We start from the raw sequence: 17,053 nt of genomic DNA, 5'->3' as shown, positions 1-17,053 counted from the left end.
TTTTATTTATTGTCAGGGATATGAAAAATAAGCAGAATCCAAACCGAGTTTTAAATCCCAGCATGAGTTTACAGAATTGCCGATTAGCTACTGATAAGCAGAGCAGACCAGGAGCTAGTATCGTTATGAAGAAAGATACGAAATCCCAACATTGCCATTTTTATCAAGTGATTTTCAGGATAGAACTGAGCTATGAGAGCTTTTCCACAAGGTCCTTGTTACTAGGCGTTGTGCTTGTTACCAGCCATAATCCAACTTAGTTCATAGGGAGTGTGCCCAGAAGAAGTATTTCCAGGATCAGATCTGCAGGGTAGGCAGTGCACTGGAGAGTCTTTTGTAGGAGTCAGCCTTATATCTGCGAGAAAATGTACTAGATATGACATAATCAAGTTGTTTTTCTTCCCCCATTTCTGATTTTATAACAGGTTATCTAGATTATGTTAGTTCAGTAAGGAATAGCGCCGAGTCTGTAAAAACAAGAATATTGGGGGGTGTTTGGTTTGGGAGGCCTTGGTTTTTGTTTTTTCCCCGTAAGGCATTCCAGTTAGTCCATTTATTCTTTTGTCGTTTTGCTTTCCCATCTCACAGGCTGTGGCCATACTTTGGGCTGGCGGCCTGAAGTGTTTCCCATCATGATCTCTAAATGCCTTTTCAGGAAAGAGACTGCAGGGATGTTTAGACTGAAGGCACAGTGCTTACTTGGTTTGTGGTCTGCAGGTCACAGAAGCATTTGTTTACACTGAATTGCGTTTTTAAAAGAAAAAAATTGTTGTTGTTTGAAAACCTAGCAGATTTGGCTTGCATTGTGATAATTTTCTTCCGAACTGTTTGCAGTTGTTGTATTGTGTGTGTGTGTGTGTGTGTGTGCATATATATATACATACGTGTGTGTACATATATTTATATAAAAATAATATTTCTCCACTACTACTTTTTTGAGAGTCATGTACTTCAATCAACCTAGCAATGTCATCCTCTTTTCTTTTTTCTTTCTTTTTTCTTTTTTTTTTTTAAGGAGATCACTTTTCCAATTTTTTTGCAGGTAGCAGTTGATAGGCAATAATTGCTATTATTAATCCTTTCTTAAAACTTTTCCAAGAATGTGGATTCTGCGCTTTGTATGTGCTAACTTCCTTCTTGTGGCAGCCTTCTCAAAAGCAAGCTTGTATTTAAGATCATCAGCTTATAATTCAAGCAGTCAGAAATTCAGGGCTCTTTACTTTGTCATTGTAAAACACTTCCTTAGAGTGGATGGTCAAATTGATCTATATAGACTGTTCCTATTTTTGTGGCCTGTTTTAAAAATGCAGTCTTCCTTCTTTTGGTCTCCACAAGTCTTTCTTGGAAGTATCTTGTTTATTCTGTCGAGACCTCTTTCCAATCCGCCTCCATCCTTAAGCCGTACAGCGGCAGCGTTCTGGGTGCATTCTGTTGCTTTTACCCCGTTCAGAGACCTGCTTCATCGTGGGACTTTTTTTTTTCTTTCTTTTATAGCCAACGAGGCCAAAAAATCTGGGCACTTTCTGAGATGCCCTTCTTCTAGTGGGCAGTGCTCTAGCTGCTTGCAAATTTAGGTATTACAAAAGCTTATTGAATCTTGCATTGTTTTAGTAAAAAATGGGAGAAAGAACAGGTAATTCAACAAACTGACAAACTACGGCTGTGGGCGCTGAACGTAGTTTGCCAGTGTTTACTAACTTAAAGTCAAAGTGGTGACTTGTCGGTGGGATGTGAAAGTGGCTGCTTGTATAACCTTGCGATGAGCTACAGGAACCAATTTCTCCTGGAGACTGGGCTACAATGTGTTAATCCAGTAAATATTTTGAGTACATGTTTTATTTGCGAATGTAGAAATAAGCTTTTGTGTGGAGGACTGGCTTGAGGGCAGAGGTCATGTGAAGATTGAACAACTAAAGGAAGCAGAACTAAGTGCATATCGCACACAGTTGATGTGAGCCAAGTCCCGTATGAGAGTAAAAACAGCTAGAGCCAAGGACACATTGTCCTTGGCTCCAAGGTGTTATCAATGATTAGTCCTGGGAACTTGCGGGTGATGTAATGCAAAAGTTGCTGGGTAAACCAAATTGCTGTTACCAATAAGGAGCTCAGCTTTTGCAATATGTATGAGCCTGATTAGTCCTATACTATATAAAGAAAGACCACACCTAATAAAGTTGAAGTACACTGATCACTCATATTGAGCGTCTGGGTCTTCCCTCCGTCGGCTCCTCCCGTGCAAGTTTCCAACAAATGGTGCCCGAACAGGGACCCTGCCGGTCAGGGACTCGGTGATTAAAAACTCAGGAGTCGACAGAGTGCTAGAGACAGCTGGTCCTGCTGTGCTAAAGGCGACGAGACACAAAAGGGGGTCTACGTGCCAGAGTTACAGAGGAGGTGGAGAGGACACAAACAAAGGGGGTCCGTGCCCAGGACGAGACGGGGTCCTGCCAGAAAGTCTCGCCGCAGGTCTTGCAAAGGTTGCAACGGTAAGTGAGTAACCACGGAGCGACAAGCGGCTTATTATTTATTAAGATGCTTTTTAGAAAAGCGAGGTACTCAAGGAATAGAATGTCATAAGGAACTCCCAGGGCTATTAGCTTACGGAGTGGCTAAGGGGTGTTTTGTTAACCCAGATACCATGTTCGAACAAACTGAATGGAAAAAATTTGGGGACAAGTTGTTTGATGAAGTAATAAGTGACAACAAGACAGCAAAAAAGCTGATGAAGCCGTGGAGGGCAGTTACTAATGCTCTCGCACCTCAAAAAAAAAAAAAAAAAAAAAAAAAAAGAAAGGTAGCTGCCACCACCGCGGAGCGTTTGGGAAGCCCCGATGGGTTCAAGGAACCCCCCCGCATGCAGAGGTGTCCCCTGTGTCCCCATACCCATCACCCCCCTCGAACCTTTACTATTGCCCAGGGAGGGTCTGGGAACACAGGCCTGCCAAAAGGAGCAACATTGACCATGCGGCAGATCCCCCCTCCTCCCTCAGCGCCTCCCCCCCCCCTCCCCCCCCCTCCCCCCCCTTCCCCCTCTCTCTCTCCCCCCTCTCTCCCCCCCCTCCCCCCCCCTCTCTCTTCCCCCCCCCCCTTTTTCTCCTCTCCTCCTCCTCCTCTTCCTTTGGGCACAGTTATCTGAGGACACCCATCTCAGGCTATCAATGTGAAATAAGTTTTTCTCTATGATATTAATGGTCAGAAACCACTAATAAAAGCAGTTTGAAAAAAAAAAAAAAGAAAAAAAAAAGAAAAAAAAAAGAAAAAAAAAAGAAAAAAAAAGAAAGAAAAAAAAAAGGGGGTATCCCATCTTATATGGGAATAAAGTAGGGCCGGGAAGAGCCTTTCGGCTTGTTTATTGACAGAGTAGCCAATGCTATACAAGCAGCAGGGGTACCAGATTATCTGAAAGGGACTATCTTGAAACAATGTGCAATACAGAATAGTAGCCCTTCAACGCGTAGTATTTTAGCCACACTCCCGGGAACATGGACTATTGAGGAGGGGCTAGAAAGAATGGCGCAGGTACCTGTAGGACTGCAAGCTATGCTAGTAGAGGTGGTGAAACAATTAGGAGAGAGCATGAGAGAGCAAGCACAGGCGTTGCGGGATAATATGCAACAGAATCAAAGACAGGTATTCGCTGCCCTTGCTCCTTTGCAAAATCCCGGCGGAAATATCCCCCCTGATCGACGATTGGCACGCTGCTACCGATGCGGCGTTGCGGCACGCTGTTACCGATGCGGCATTGTTGGCCATCTTCGCAGAGAATGCCAAGCTAGTAGAGTATGGTGTCCCAATTGCAAAAGCAGTAGACATGACGGAGCGGCTTGCTGGAAGGCTGGTTCGGGAAACGCCCAAAGAAGCGGGACGAGCCGCCCCGCGACGACACAAAAGGCGGCCTTCACCACAACAACAACCCAGCAACCCCCGCAGTTAACACAACTACCGACCCCCCCGGCGCCCAGCTCCACTCCGAACAGCATGAATCCCTTTGTCTTCGACCAGCCACCAGAGGGAGTCTCGGACTGGACTTGGCAACAGCAGTAGACGTCACCTTATTGGATACAAAGCCAACAAGAATCCGGACGAATGTCTATGGACCAGTAACTATTAATCATGAGCCGATAGGTGCCTTACTGATTGGAAGATCGTCCGCTACAATGAAAGGATTACAAGTTTTGACAGGATTGATCGACAAGGACTATTTCGGGGAAATACAAATTGTGGTTTCAGCAATGTTTCCACCTATGCACATACCACAAGGATCGAGAATAGCTCAACTTATTCCGCTTCCCCACCTGACTGAAGGGGTGGCACCAGCGAAAGAGCAACCACGAGGCTATGGTGCTTTTGGTTCCACTGGAAGTGCAGCATTACTGACTGTCGGAATGCATCAAAGGCCCCGACAAACCGTGACTGTAAAGTATAAAGAAGAATCTATACGCACTAATGCCTTATTGGACACTGGAGCGGATGTATCAATAATTAGCACTAAGATTTGGCCCCAACATTGGCCAACCCGAGAGACCAGCTCTATGGTAGCTGGGGTAGGCGGGGTCACCCTCGCCCGAAAGTCATCGACGCTACAATGGACTATAGGGAACAAGGTGGTGAATTGCTCCGTTTCCATTTTACCCCTATCTGAAGGAGTGCAAGCATTAATAGGGCGCGATATCCTTGCCCAGATGGGTATGGTGCTTACCTCGGAACACCCTTTATAGCACCGGCCATTGCCTGGACTTTCCCAATCCCACTCAGCTGGAGGACTGATCAGCCTGTGTGGGTAGAGCAATGGCCGCTTAAACGGGAAAGTCTCATTCAAGCACATGAACTAGTAAAGGAACAGTACAAACAAGGTCATCTAAGATTATCTACCAGCCCTTGGAATACCCCAATATTTGTGATCAAGAAAAAATCCGGCAAATACAGACTTTTACACGATCTACGTGCTGTAAACAGACAGATGCATGACATGGGTGCTTTACAACCGGGGTTACCCAGCCCAGCAATGATCCCAGAAGGCTGGCACCTGCTAATCGTAGATTTAAAGGACTGTTTCTTTACAGCCCTCCATGAAGATGATAAACAGCGATTTGCATTTACACTCCCTGCTATCAATAGAGAGGGGCCAGACCAAAGATTTGAATGGACAGTACTACCGCAGGGTATGCGAAACTCACCAACCCTCTGTCAACTCTATGTCGATGCGGCACTTCAACCGTTACGTCAACAGTGGCCAGAGACCATGATATATCACTACATGGACGACATATTGTTAGCACAAAAAAACCCTTTTTCTCCTGAACAAAAATTTGATCTAATCACACAATTAAAGAAAAAGGAACTTGTGATGGCCCCGGAAAAGGTACAGGAATCCAGCCCCTGGCAGTATCTAGGTTGGCATATTTCGAATGCCACCATCAGACCACAGAAATTGACAATCAGGACTGACATAAGAACACTCAATGATGCTCAAAAACTATTAGGAGACCTCCAATGGATCCGTCCGGTTGTCGGCATTCCTAATGAACTTTTAAATCTGCTACGCCCCTTGCTGAAGGGAACAGACCCAGCGGCTGCCGTCACGCTCACAGAGGAACAGCAACGGGTACTCCAGGAAATTGCATCGCTAATTACTACGCGTGCTACGCACCGATGCCTGGAAAATCAGCCACTTGATCTTACTATTTTATGTGGCCCACAATACCTAATGGGAGCCATTACACAACACAAAATAAAAACGGGGGAAAAAAGAGGGTTGGCGGAACCCATTGTACTAGAATGGATAGCACCACCGTTACAACCAAAACGAACTATTCAAGAAAAAATTTCAACGCTGGCCGAACTCATTAGGACACTCTTCGCCCCTGACTTACATGATCAGCGTTGGTCAAATCTGACTGCAGCAATCAGACATAGAAGAAGTGAGAATCGTCGAGGCAAGCGTGAATTGAAAAAACTAGGTTCAGATTGCGCTGATGATGTAGAATTATGGGGGCCTACGGAAAGGTTTTTCGCCGCAGCTTTAGCTCCTAACGTTGCAGTTGCGCATGCCATGTCTAATTTAAATAAACTTGCTTGTTGGGCTGTTAAACAATCAAACGTTACTACACAAATTCTCTCTGAAATGTCACAGGATATGGATAGCCTGAGACATGCAGTGTTGCAAAATAGAGCAGCTATAGACTTTCTGCTTTTGGCACAGGGACACGGGTGTGAGGATTTTGAAGGAATGTGTTGTTTTAATCTTTCTGATCATGGACAGTCAATCTATGAGCAATTGAAATGGCTAAAGGACCACACCCAGAGAATCACCGTACAGTATAATTGGTTTGATGATCTGTTTAGAAAGATGTTTGGTAATGTGAGTACCTGGATTTTGAGCTTGATCAAAGAAGGGCTATGTATTCTATTCATAATTGTATTAGTTTTAATTGTTGTAAGAGTGATTTTTAGCTGCTTAACACAAAAGCTTGAACAATTAACTAAAAAGGTCTTTCTCGCACAAAATAAAAACGGGGGAATTGTGGAGGACTGGCTTGAGGGCAGAGGTCATGTGAAGATTGAACAACTAAAGGAAGCAGAACTAAGTGCATATCGCACACAGTTGATGTGAGCCAAGTCCCGTATGAGAGTAAAAACAGCTAGAGCCAAGGACACATTGTCCTTGGCTCCAAGGTGTTATCAATGATTAGTCCTGGGAACTTGCGGGTGATGTAATGCAGAAGTTGCTGGGTAAACCAAATTGCTGTTACCAATAAGGAGCTCAGCTTTTGCAATATGTATGAGCCTGATTAGTCCTATACTATATAAAGAAAGACCACACCTAATAAAGTTGAAGTACACTGATCACTCATATTGAGCGTCTGGGTCTTCCCTCCGTCGGCTCCTCCCGTGCAAGTTTCCAACACTTTTGTAATTGACAAAAGGTGGGTTGGTTTGTTTGTTTTTCTTTAAGGGCTTCAGAAGGGCATGGGAATGAACTGACCATGCGGTTGCAGCTCAGGGGGTAGTGGAAATCCCAGGCAGGAGGTGCGGGGCGAGCACTTCACTCTAGGGAAACATGGATTTCACTGTGTTGAGAAAGAGGTACAGATGAGCTTCCAGATATTTGAATAGATACGTAAAAGCTGTTTAAGAAGTATTCATGTAGGTGTCTTGTGTAATTAAAGAACGTGATTTGAGGAAGGTCAATTCTTTACTTCCTCGTTGTTCGCTCCGTGTAAGGCTTGGAATTGCTGGTTCCTCACCTGCGTGACTCTTCCTGAGCAACTGCCAAATTCAGCTTGTACTTTGGAGCTACTTGATCCATTTTGGTTCTGAGGTCCTAGCAGCTGCTGTGATGAGGCACAGCTGGTGCAAGTTTTCAGCCACTCTTATTCCAAAAATCTCTGTTTTGAACATTTTGGTTACTCATTTGGAGTGTGGCAAAGACTCAGTAGATCATTTCTTGGGACAGACTACAGAGTCTCCACTAAGTTTGTGTTATCTAAATTTCTCTCATCACTCTAGACCTGCTTCTGTCCTCTGTCATCTCTTCATTGTCTTTCCAGCTCCTTTCCTTGGTTACCTGACAACATGTCCATTAAAACCAACAAGCGTAGAAAACAAAGTGGTGCTGGGGAGGTGGGGAGGGACAAGCAAGTTAGAAGTTCTAGGGCCTGATAAGCGTATCACAGGGACGTCGTGTAGCCTTCTGGGCTGACTTAATGGACAGCAGCAAACCTGGCCAGAAATGAGAATAAGCTCTGAATCCTCTTCCCTCACGTGCAGCATAAGAAATTATGAGCAGCGGCACAGTACTGTCTTTGTTAATCTTTGTTTTCCCTATTGAAACACTTGGAAAGTACTGACAATGAAATGCTCTGAGGGACTCTGCGTGCTCCTTTCAACCCTTGGCTTCAGTCAGGTGCCAGGAGTGTAAGTCTCTGCAGCCCAGCATATCCAGTGCTGTCAGGCTTTAAATTTGAGTTACTGCCTTCGAGTATAGTGCCCATGGCTTAATAAAAATCCCCCATATCACTGCCTTTAGTTTTAAGTATGTTGTTGTAGGCTCTTTACGTGTTAATTTTGCGTATGCACTGCAGAAAAAATGCATCGTTGTGTTTTTCCAGCCAGGTTTTGTCAGAGCTATCCTACAGAGTAGGGCTGTACATGAAACTTGTGTAGTTAGCGCTGTGTTCATAATTTGTATGCAGATGGCAGAGCTTTAAGCTGTATTAAAATTGCTTGCATTAGTAACATTTAATTGTGGCTGAATTCATTCTTTGTGTTAACATGTCTGAATATTCAGCATTTCTGCCCCACGAGGAACATACAAATACGCTAAATACTAATTCATCAGAAGTATAGTGTTTCACATTTACAACTTTATTATTTTTAATTTTTGTTCATTTTTTGCGGGACACTAATTGTAGTATCGTCCTGCTGTACTAAAGGTGCCTTTTTGTGGATAGTGCATGTCTTACTGTGTAGATCATATTGCATGTTATTGATGCATGTTTGAAATTTGTTGTGTCCTTCAAGGCATGATGAGTGGCTATCCACCGGTGCTGCCACCTTTGCAGGGCCCAGTTGATGGCATTGTTAGCATGGGCAGCATGCAGCCACTTCACCCAGGGGTGCCCCCACCCCACCAACTTCCGCCAGGCATCCCAGGCATCCCACCACCCGGTAAGACTGTCCTCCTCATTCGCTCCTTATTTCATGTTCATGTATTCGCCGTTTAACCAGTTGTTGTTACTATGCGCAGCTTGTTTTGGTCATAGCTTGTTGGATCGTTTCTGAAGGTTTGTGTAGCTTTCTGAAGGTTTGTGTAGCTGCAACACACGTGATGCACTGCTGAATATATGAGATCCAGGCAAACCGTTAACATTGACAGAACAGCACGTGCAGCAGACCAGCAGCAAAAGTTGCTGGGAAATTATGATGCTGCTCCATCCAAAAACCTGGTAGTTGTGCTCGAGTTTCAGAGGTCTGAAAAGCTGAAGTCAGCCTATTCATATGCTTATGTCACCTGAATAGCATCCTTCCTTTTTCCTCCTATTCCTTCCTGAATTCTTTTTCAGTATGTTAATATTTTTCAGTATTCAGACTGCACTGAAATGAATGCAGTCATTTAAGACCTCTTGGCCATTGGTAGAAGATAAAAATGGATTACCTTTAAATAAGATAGACATTCTGATTTGTACTAATATATTAATACATTATTATAAAATAGTGTTCGGATTGAACCTTTTTGATAGAACCGTGATGGGAAATGTGGGGGTAAGGTGAACTCAATATACTGTCATGGCCAAATTTTGCATTGATCTTTGATAGTCTATTTAGTGCACATTTGATATTTTCTTGCCACACTTTTGTTGAGTGGTGAGGTGAATGAACACTGTGACAGTTCATTAGCATTTTTTCAGAGTTAATGTCATTAACATGTCCCTGTTATGGGAAAAATTGGTTGTCTGCCCTATCATCCTGTTTTCTGCTGATTATTTTGGTTTTTACCTCTGATAGCTCCTGTGACCATTTAGAAGATGTGTATCCTATATGTTCAGCAGTTAAACTGTTAATCTGTAGACAAAAAGTGGTATCTTGTTTGCCTCCCCCTGCCTCATTTACAACTGTTTATCAGAAGCTCTGTTAGGACTTTATATCTCTCTGTATGTAAATTGATTGTTGTTTGCCTTTTTTTTTTTCTTTTAAATCCATCAGTACTAGCTATGCTACTTGCATCTTCACTGGTGTGTAAGATTCACTGTAATGTCATGCAGCGGGACTAGGAGAACGGCCGTGTGTCTGCGAGTCCATCTCTGACTCGCCAAGGCAATGATACTTAAGCACACGACAGCAGCATATAGTTGTCTGGGAGGTGAATCCAGGGTGATGCGTTACTTTTCAGAGTTTATTTTTCCAACTGGAGGAACAGGCCATGTGTGTGATGTTTAAAATTGAGAGGATTACAGAGCAGGGGAGAAGTGATGCCTGGGAGTGGAGGGCTTGCAGGACCACAGGTGAAGTAGTGTTGAACAGGGCTGCGCAAGCTAAAGGTGAAGCCATGCTCCGATGCTGGAAAAGGTGAGGGTGTCTCCCCTCCAAACCTCTTTGCTTTGTACCAGGAAAAGATCGGTGCCATAGCACACTACTTATATTATCAATGTTCTTCCCTATTTCTGACTTTCTGTTGGTACAGATGCATTTAAAACAGGGGTTGTCGTAAACTGGGAATTCATTCATTATATGCTTCAGTATACAAAATGCGGTGACGCATCTTCTGATCGCTGATGTAGAAAACTGCATGCAAAATAAATCCTTCGGAAGACTGAATTTAATTTTCAGCTTTTCAAATAAATGATAGGTGGTTTCGACAAGTGGCATAGACAAGAAGGATAAGCAGCAAAAGCAGCTCTCGTGTGTTCAGACCCAAGCATCTACATGTAAAATACCAGGAGCTGTATGACTCTCATTTAGATTTGTAAATTTTTGTTTGAGACTTACGTGGGTGTTATCTGCTGCAGGCCACACAATAGGGAAATATATTTACATAAAACTAACACTTTTTATTTCTGAAGCTTTTCCAAGTGTTCATTTGTCTCATATATAATACTATTTAAGCTTAAGCTTTTAATGTTAGCAAGATAGATGATATAAGAGAATTTTTGCAATGGCTTGGCTTTCCTCCTACAGTGAATGCATTTTATGAAACCGAATACAGCAAAATGTTGAAATGTTGATAGATTGCTAGATTATTTTGATTCTAGGGAGATTCTGTCAAGCTGGAGTTGTATATTCTAAACTGAAAGATTTAGTTAGGCAATAACTAAATAATACCAAAAAAAAGTGAAAACCAGAAATGACTTCTGTTTTCATTTCTTTAATTCAATGAATTCAACAGGCTACGTATTGGGTAGTTGTCATACTGGCTTTTTTGTTTTTGGGTTTTTTTTGTTTTTTTTTCATCCAGAAACTTTTAAAGTGTTTTTTACTGGGGGAGAGGGGGATATTTGAATGTAGTTCAGCTGCTTAAAAGAACTTTAAGCAATGATGCCAAAGCATAGATTTTTATTGAAAAAGCCAAAGCGGTATTTGCCACTGCTCTGAAATGAGACTAATTGTTTTTGTATTTTGGAATATAGGTGTTATAGGCCAAAACGTATCCCCCACGGTAGGCACTCCAGCACCAGGAGCAAGTCCATTTGGACAGCAGGTAAGTCCTTTTTGCATGATTTATGAGGCTGTAAGACTCCAAATTAGTATTTAAACAGCATCCCAGTTAAGAGATGTTGGGATGCACATAGCCTTTCCCAGGGAGAACATAAACAAAATGTACGCAGAGGTATTTAGGATCATTTAATATCTTACCCCCAGAGGATGTGTCTATATTTCTTGGATGAAGTGTTACTGGACTAACTAGGTTCTTGTGGAATGCATTCTGCAGTATAAGCCAGACAGTGTTCTCTTTTCTTTTCTTTCCTTTCTTTTTTTCCCCTCTCCTTCCTTCCTTCTGTTAAAGAAATGTGAGTCATTTCAACACACTGTTAAACTGCTGATAATTTAGGTTTTGCGTGCTTTGATGCAGACGCCTTTGGTCATGACCTGTTTTAAAGCTCCATTGTATGAGGATGTTCTGACAGTGGATGGAGAGAACAGCTTCCCGTGTCACTGCTGGACAGGGATGGACACTGAACTGTGGTGTTCGTGCTGCACTTTGCTGGGCCGGGTTCTTCCATAGGGATACGTGGATGTGAACCCGCTTTCCTGCTGTTCCCCAAAATGTGTTTTCTCTACCACTTTGCCATTACAGATAGGAATCCTTGGCCCGCCGGGACAGCAAGCACCCCCTCCGTATCCCGGCCAGAGCGCAGCAGCGCAGCCGGTTATACAGCAGCCCACGACTCCCGTGTTCGTCTCCCCTCCACCAAAGGCACAGAGGCTTCTTCATTCTGAGGCCCATCTGAAATATATTGAGGGGCTTAGCGCTGAATCAAATAGCATTAGCAAGTGGGACCAGACCCTTGCAGGTAAGGCTTTCTACTCTGATGTTTCCTGACAGAACACGCTTCTTTGTACACATTAATAAGTTTAGCTCTTATGGATAATGCTAAATAAATTTGCTGCTTGCTTAATAAAATGTATCCATGCAAGCAGTCATTAAAAACAAATCAGACATGCTGGGAGTATGTATGTTATCAGCAGGCTAATTCGACTGATGGTATAAAAATCTAAGAATCACTTGTATGGGCTCAAATACAGGGACCGGAGGGCAATAGAAATACTATAGAATTATATTCCCCTTTTTCTAGTAGTTGTGGTAAATATCAGAGGCAGGACAAATTAAGTAAAGCCAGTAGATAACTGGGCCATTTCTTAACCTTTCAGCACGAAGGCGAGATGTCCACCTATCAAAAGAACAAGAGAGCCGTCTCCCTTCACACTGGTTGAAAAGTAAAGGGGCTCATACCACCATGGCCGATGCGTTATGGCGTCTTCGAGACTTGATGCTACGAGACACCCTTAATATCCGTCAGGCGTACAACATAGAAAATGTTTAATCGTGTAATTGCTTCTTTGATACCGGCGTATAAGGAGTTTTGTGGAACAATAGCCGTTTTAGTTACTGGGTGGGGAGAGATAACCAACAATAATTTGTATTGCATTTTACTGCACATTGCAAGACCATTTTTACATAAGGACACTTTTAATAAGCATATTTCACTTTTTGTTATATTAAGTTGCCTTTATCAAATACACAGATTTTTGCATATGTTTCCTTTGTTTGAAAGGCAATTTCATAATTGGTTAAGTGTAGTCAAGGATTCATCTTTCTTATATTTTATTGCTGAGAACCTGATGCCATCATTTTTGTATAAAAGAAAAAAGAAAACAAAAAGCATTTACAAATTGGTACAATGGAATGTGAAATTAGTCATAGTTCACATCTTAGAAGAATGCGTGTACATGTGCTTGTGTGTGCTAGCCACTTCCAGCAGAAATCTCACTTGGATGTGAACAGGGAGGATTTCTTGAAATGAAGCTAAAGGTAAGGGGTACATAGATGCTAGGAAAAATCAAATTTAAGTCAATACCAATGCTGCTGAATGGACCACAGTGATCATGGAAGTGCTGGTGTGGACGGGACAAGGGTGTCTTGACTGCTGATGTTGTCCAGTCCTGTCCAGTTATTTAATTGTGTAGCCAAGGCCATTATGATCCTAAATGAGTAACAGAATACATGTGCTTTGCATGCCCTTGAAAGGTGCAATGTTTTATCTACCATGACCTGCTTTGGGGGTTCTGTGATGTGCCTAACACCTAGCAGTGGGAATGGAAAGCTTGTTGCCTAAGCAATTACGTGTGCAGTTCAGGTCTTGGAAGGTAAGTTAGAGAAGGGAAGATGAGTTGTTTTGTTTGTGAAGTAATGCAATGGTTTTAAATTCACACGTATTCTGTTAACGATTAGGTATTGCAAGGTATCTTTGTATGCTTTCCTTAGGGGTAGCGATTCACCTTAATGAAAGTTTTGCAGGGCAGATGGAGAGAAATTTGATGCGTAAATCTAGCTTTAACAAAGTACTGCTGTATGTGTAAATTCAGCCTATCTAGGAGGTTGGAGAAATAAGAAAACTTGCGTTGCAGCCTTCAGAGTGCTTTTTGGTGGTGTGTTTTTTGGTTCTTTGGTTTTCCGTTTTTGGTTTTTTTTTTTTTTTTTAATTAGTAAGGTATGTATGGAATCTTCTTGCCAAATTTCAAGGTTGTGACTGTCTTCTGCTAAGGACTTACCTGTCCTCCTAACCAACCAACCTTTTGGACTGCAAAGCTGTTTGTTTAAGGGTAAATCCTTTCATAGTACTTCATTTTAGAAAAAGAATGAATAGTTTTTATTTCATTAAATAACTGGGAAAGCAATATTAATTTGAACAGTTTGTTGGCAGGAGCATTGTCACTGCAACTCAGTCCAAAAGAAAGAGCTAATTTACTGATATGCTTTCATCTGACTGCTAGAAATGTTCATCATGTGGAAATGTATTTTAAAGTATACCAGTAGAAAAAAAAATACTTGAGTGCATTTGGCAGAAGGTTAAGTACTTTATTCCAATACTGGATACCTTGGGTTCTGTTTCAGTGATGTAATTTATACTGTTGAGGGAAGTGACCTGTGCAAGTATAAACTGTTATTTAATTTTACTGGCTAATTCCTCTTCCTCTCCCACTCCAACCTTCCAGTCCTTGCGTGGAAAACCCTCTAATTACAAGTAGGCACTTGAGGACAGTTTAGGTCAGATGTGCAATGGATGTGAAGGAGATGGAGCTAAGAAGCATGTAGGGAAATTACAGTTTTGAACTCTCCAGGTGTTGCACCTGTGGTGCAGAAATTCTCTACTGGCCTTTGTAAATTACCAAGTTTATGAAATAAAGTAGAAACGGCATAGTCTTAGACCTCTTCCACATATACAGCATCATCTTGAAGTGTATTTGAATTACCATAGGCTTTGCAATATTTAGCCGCAAAGATGGGACATTGAACTGAATCAAGCAGCAAATCCTAGTTTTTGAGTATTTGGAAGCATCATGGATTGTACTAATACCACCCGATTCTCTTATATCTCAGCATTAACAAAAATTACACCAAAGAACCTGGGATGAATTTTAGTTAAGTTATTGTTTTATTTATTTTCTTTTGAGGACCAGATGGGACTCCCTTTGGAGCCTGTAGAACTGAATTTTTTAATTTATCTGAAGGTCAGTGATGAGCAGACTTGCGGCCCTGGCTCTCTCCCGCCTGAGTCGCTGCGGCACTACTTTCGCTGCTCTTTCCAGCCCGGGAGCAAGTGATTGGAAGTGCAAGTGAAACCTGGGTCCTCCCATAGGGCAGTGCAGAGCACTACCACTAAGCCACTGGGCTGGCCCTAATCAAATCTTTTAAGCGCCGTTTATTTATTTCAAAATCATGTCTCTGTATATTGGAGGCATTTCAGTTGACTGCAGTAAAATTTAGGATATAATGGCTACAGTCTAGAATTCAAAACCAGCAAAAGAAGCTTTTTTCTGACTCTGGTTTAAAAAAAAAAAAAAAAAAAAAAAGACGACATGTCTGTCTAGCTGTCTAGCTGTTTCTCTCTCTCTCTCTCTTTCTGTCTGTCTGTCTGTCTGTCTCTTTCTCTCTCTGGGTATTTGAACCCCTCATTTGTTTTCCACTGCCGTTCATTGTACTGGAGTAAATGAAACTTTCCTACTAAAATAAAAGTATGTATGGGAAATGGTTGGTTTCTGTGAGAGTGGAAAATAGATTAATCTAGGACCAGTATTTTCATAAACCAGTTGGAGACTACTTATTATTTGTTTCACTTTCTCAGTCCTTCCCTTCCGTGAGAAAATTTACTGTTTGTGTAAAAACTCAAAACGTCGTTGGTGATTTTGGGGGCATGTTTTTGGACCTGGTTAATTCATGCTTGGCTTTTCCTTAAATCTTGTACTCCCGAAAGTTCAGCTGATAACCAGGTTTATAACATGTATGTACCATCAGTTTGTTTACCTGAGTCTTTTTAATTTGAATAAAAATAGTTTGCAAAGTGTTTTGGATTAACCAGGTTTGAGCGTCCCATCAAGACTTTTGTTGTCAGGGTGTCATTTCAAGTGATTCTGGCTATTGCGGATCCAGATTTTATGAAGTCCTTGGTATGTGCGTGCAGGTGTGTGGGCAAAGAACCTATAGAAAGGAGCTTCTCTGTTGTCCTGTGTGTTGCAAGACGTGCCTGGTAGGTGGTGAGCAGAACAGTGATGCTGAAAAAATACAGGCGAAAACTGAGCCATAAGGAGCATGAACAGTAAACCCTGGAAACTATTTGACGTGTTTGGAAAATGCCCGGTACAGATCATAAAATTCAGTCAGTCCTGTTTGCCTCTACCTTAACTGAAAATAAACAGCAAGCCTTCATTTCACATTGGAAGCTTACCTGGTTCAGGGCTGTCTTGTATGTAGCTGGATAATAAAGGAAATTAAAACACTAATGTGGAAAAGGCATCTTTTACAAAATAAAATTCAAAACCAGGCTAGACAATTTCTTTGGTATTACTAGCAGCAAGAAAAATTAAGTGATAGCGACATCTTGAGTCTGTAGGTGCTTCTGACGTACGATTTAGAAAGAGGCATTTAAGCAGGCAGAACAGATAGCATTACATTTAATTAACACAGCTTGGGCCAAGAGGTTAAACTGCCCCTCAAGCAGTCTACCAAGTTTACAAAACCTCCAGCTTTCTAAGATTTGATGAGGTTGCGCGGAGGAGACTGGTCAATTCTAATTGTCCTTCGTGTTTCGTTTGCTCCGTCGGAGATGCTGCAGATCATCCGTAGATGGGCTTAGCTCGCGCTCTCACCTGCAAGTGCACTAGGTTCAAGCGGTGCTTCAGAATGGCTAAGTGCTCTGAACATCAAGTAAGAAATGAGACCTGATCCACTGATATATGTGAATATTCTGATTAATAAAAAAACTTCCTATTTGTTTTGCTTACTGCATTTTCCAGCAAGTCTAATTGCAGCTTCGTACAAAGAAAAAATGACAGCAGTCGCAGTGCAGTGTTCCTTCGTAAAGAGATTCCTGGTCTCTGTCAATCCTTGGGGACACTGTGGTCTCCCATGTTCAGTCTTTCCTGCTCTGGGAGGGATCATAAATCCAGTGCAGAAGTCTGGACGTGTAGGTTACTGCCTGGTGAGCTGCCCCGGGGGCTGCCCCAGCTCTCCCCAGCAACAGTCCCTCCGAGCTCCCTGCCGAGCTCCGGGACCTTCCTGCTTTGCAGTATCTCGCCAGCAGGCTGGAGCAGCGCGGGACCGAGCGGGAAGGGATCTGCGGATATGAAAAAAAACAATAAAGGCGGCAGCCCGGAAGGTGAGGACCCGGCAGGGACGGGCAGCTTTGTGCCCAGACCCCTGGGCCTTTCCCGGGGTGTGGGGCTGGCCGTGGAGGCCCAGTGCACGTCACCCACGGGGGCTGCTGTGCTCTTTGCAGAGCTGCTTTGCTTGCGGCGAGCATGGCGCTGCGATCGACTGCCAGGGGAAGGATTGCAG

The 17,053-nt window shown here is 42.7% G+C and overlaps 1 protein-coding gene across 6 annotated transcripts in view; it reads left to right on the top strand.

Annotated features, from left to right (window-relative positions):
- The window catches only part of LOC135329658 (protein polybromo-1-like), a 39,583-nt gene extending 24,020 nt beyond the window's left edge, over nucleotides 1-15,563 (top strand). For 5 of the 6 annotated variants that reach the window (XM_064518756.1, XM_064518755.1, XM_064518760.1 and 2 more), the window contains 4 exons: nucleotides 8,524-8,670; nucleotides 11,127-11,197; nucleotides 11,795-12,011; nucleotides 12,370-15,563. In XM_064518756.1, coding sequence (XP_064374826.1) covers nucleotides 8,524-8,670; nucleotides 11,127-11,197; nucleotides 11,795-12,011; nucleotides 12,370-12,542 — 608 coding nt within the window. In that variant the 3' untranslated portion in view covers nucleotides 12,543-15,563. The remainder of the gene's footprint in view (nucleotides 1-8,523; nucleotides 8,671-11,126; nucleotides 11,198-11,794; nucleotides 12,012-12,369) is intronic. The other variant, XM_064518761.1, reaches the window with a different exon arrangement.
- Nucleotides 15,564-17,053: the final 1,490 nt, after the last annotated feature.

Source organism: Dromaius novaehollandiae, chromosome 12, assembly GCF_036370855.1.
Source record: "Dromaius novaehollandiae isolate bDroNov1 chromosome 12, bDroNov1.hap1, whole genome shotgun sequence".
Classification (NCBI taxonomy): Eukaryota; Metazoa; Chordata; class Aves; order Casuariiformes; family Dromaiidae; genus Dromaius; species Dromaius novaehollandiae.
The sequence above is the reverse complement of the archived record's forward strand: the minus strand, read 5'-3'. Positions and strand labels throughout refer to the sequence as shown.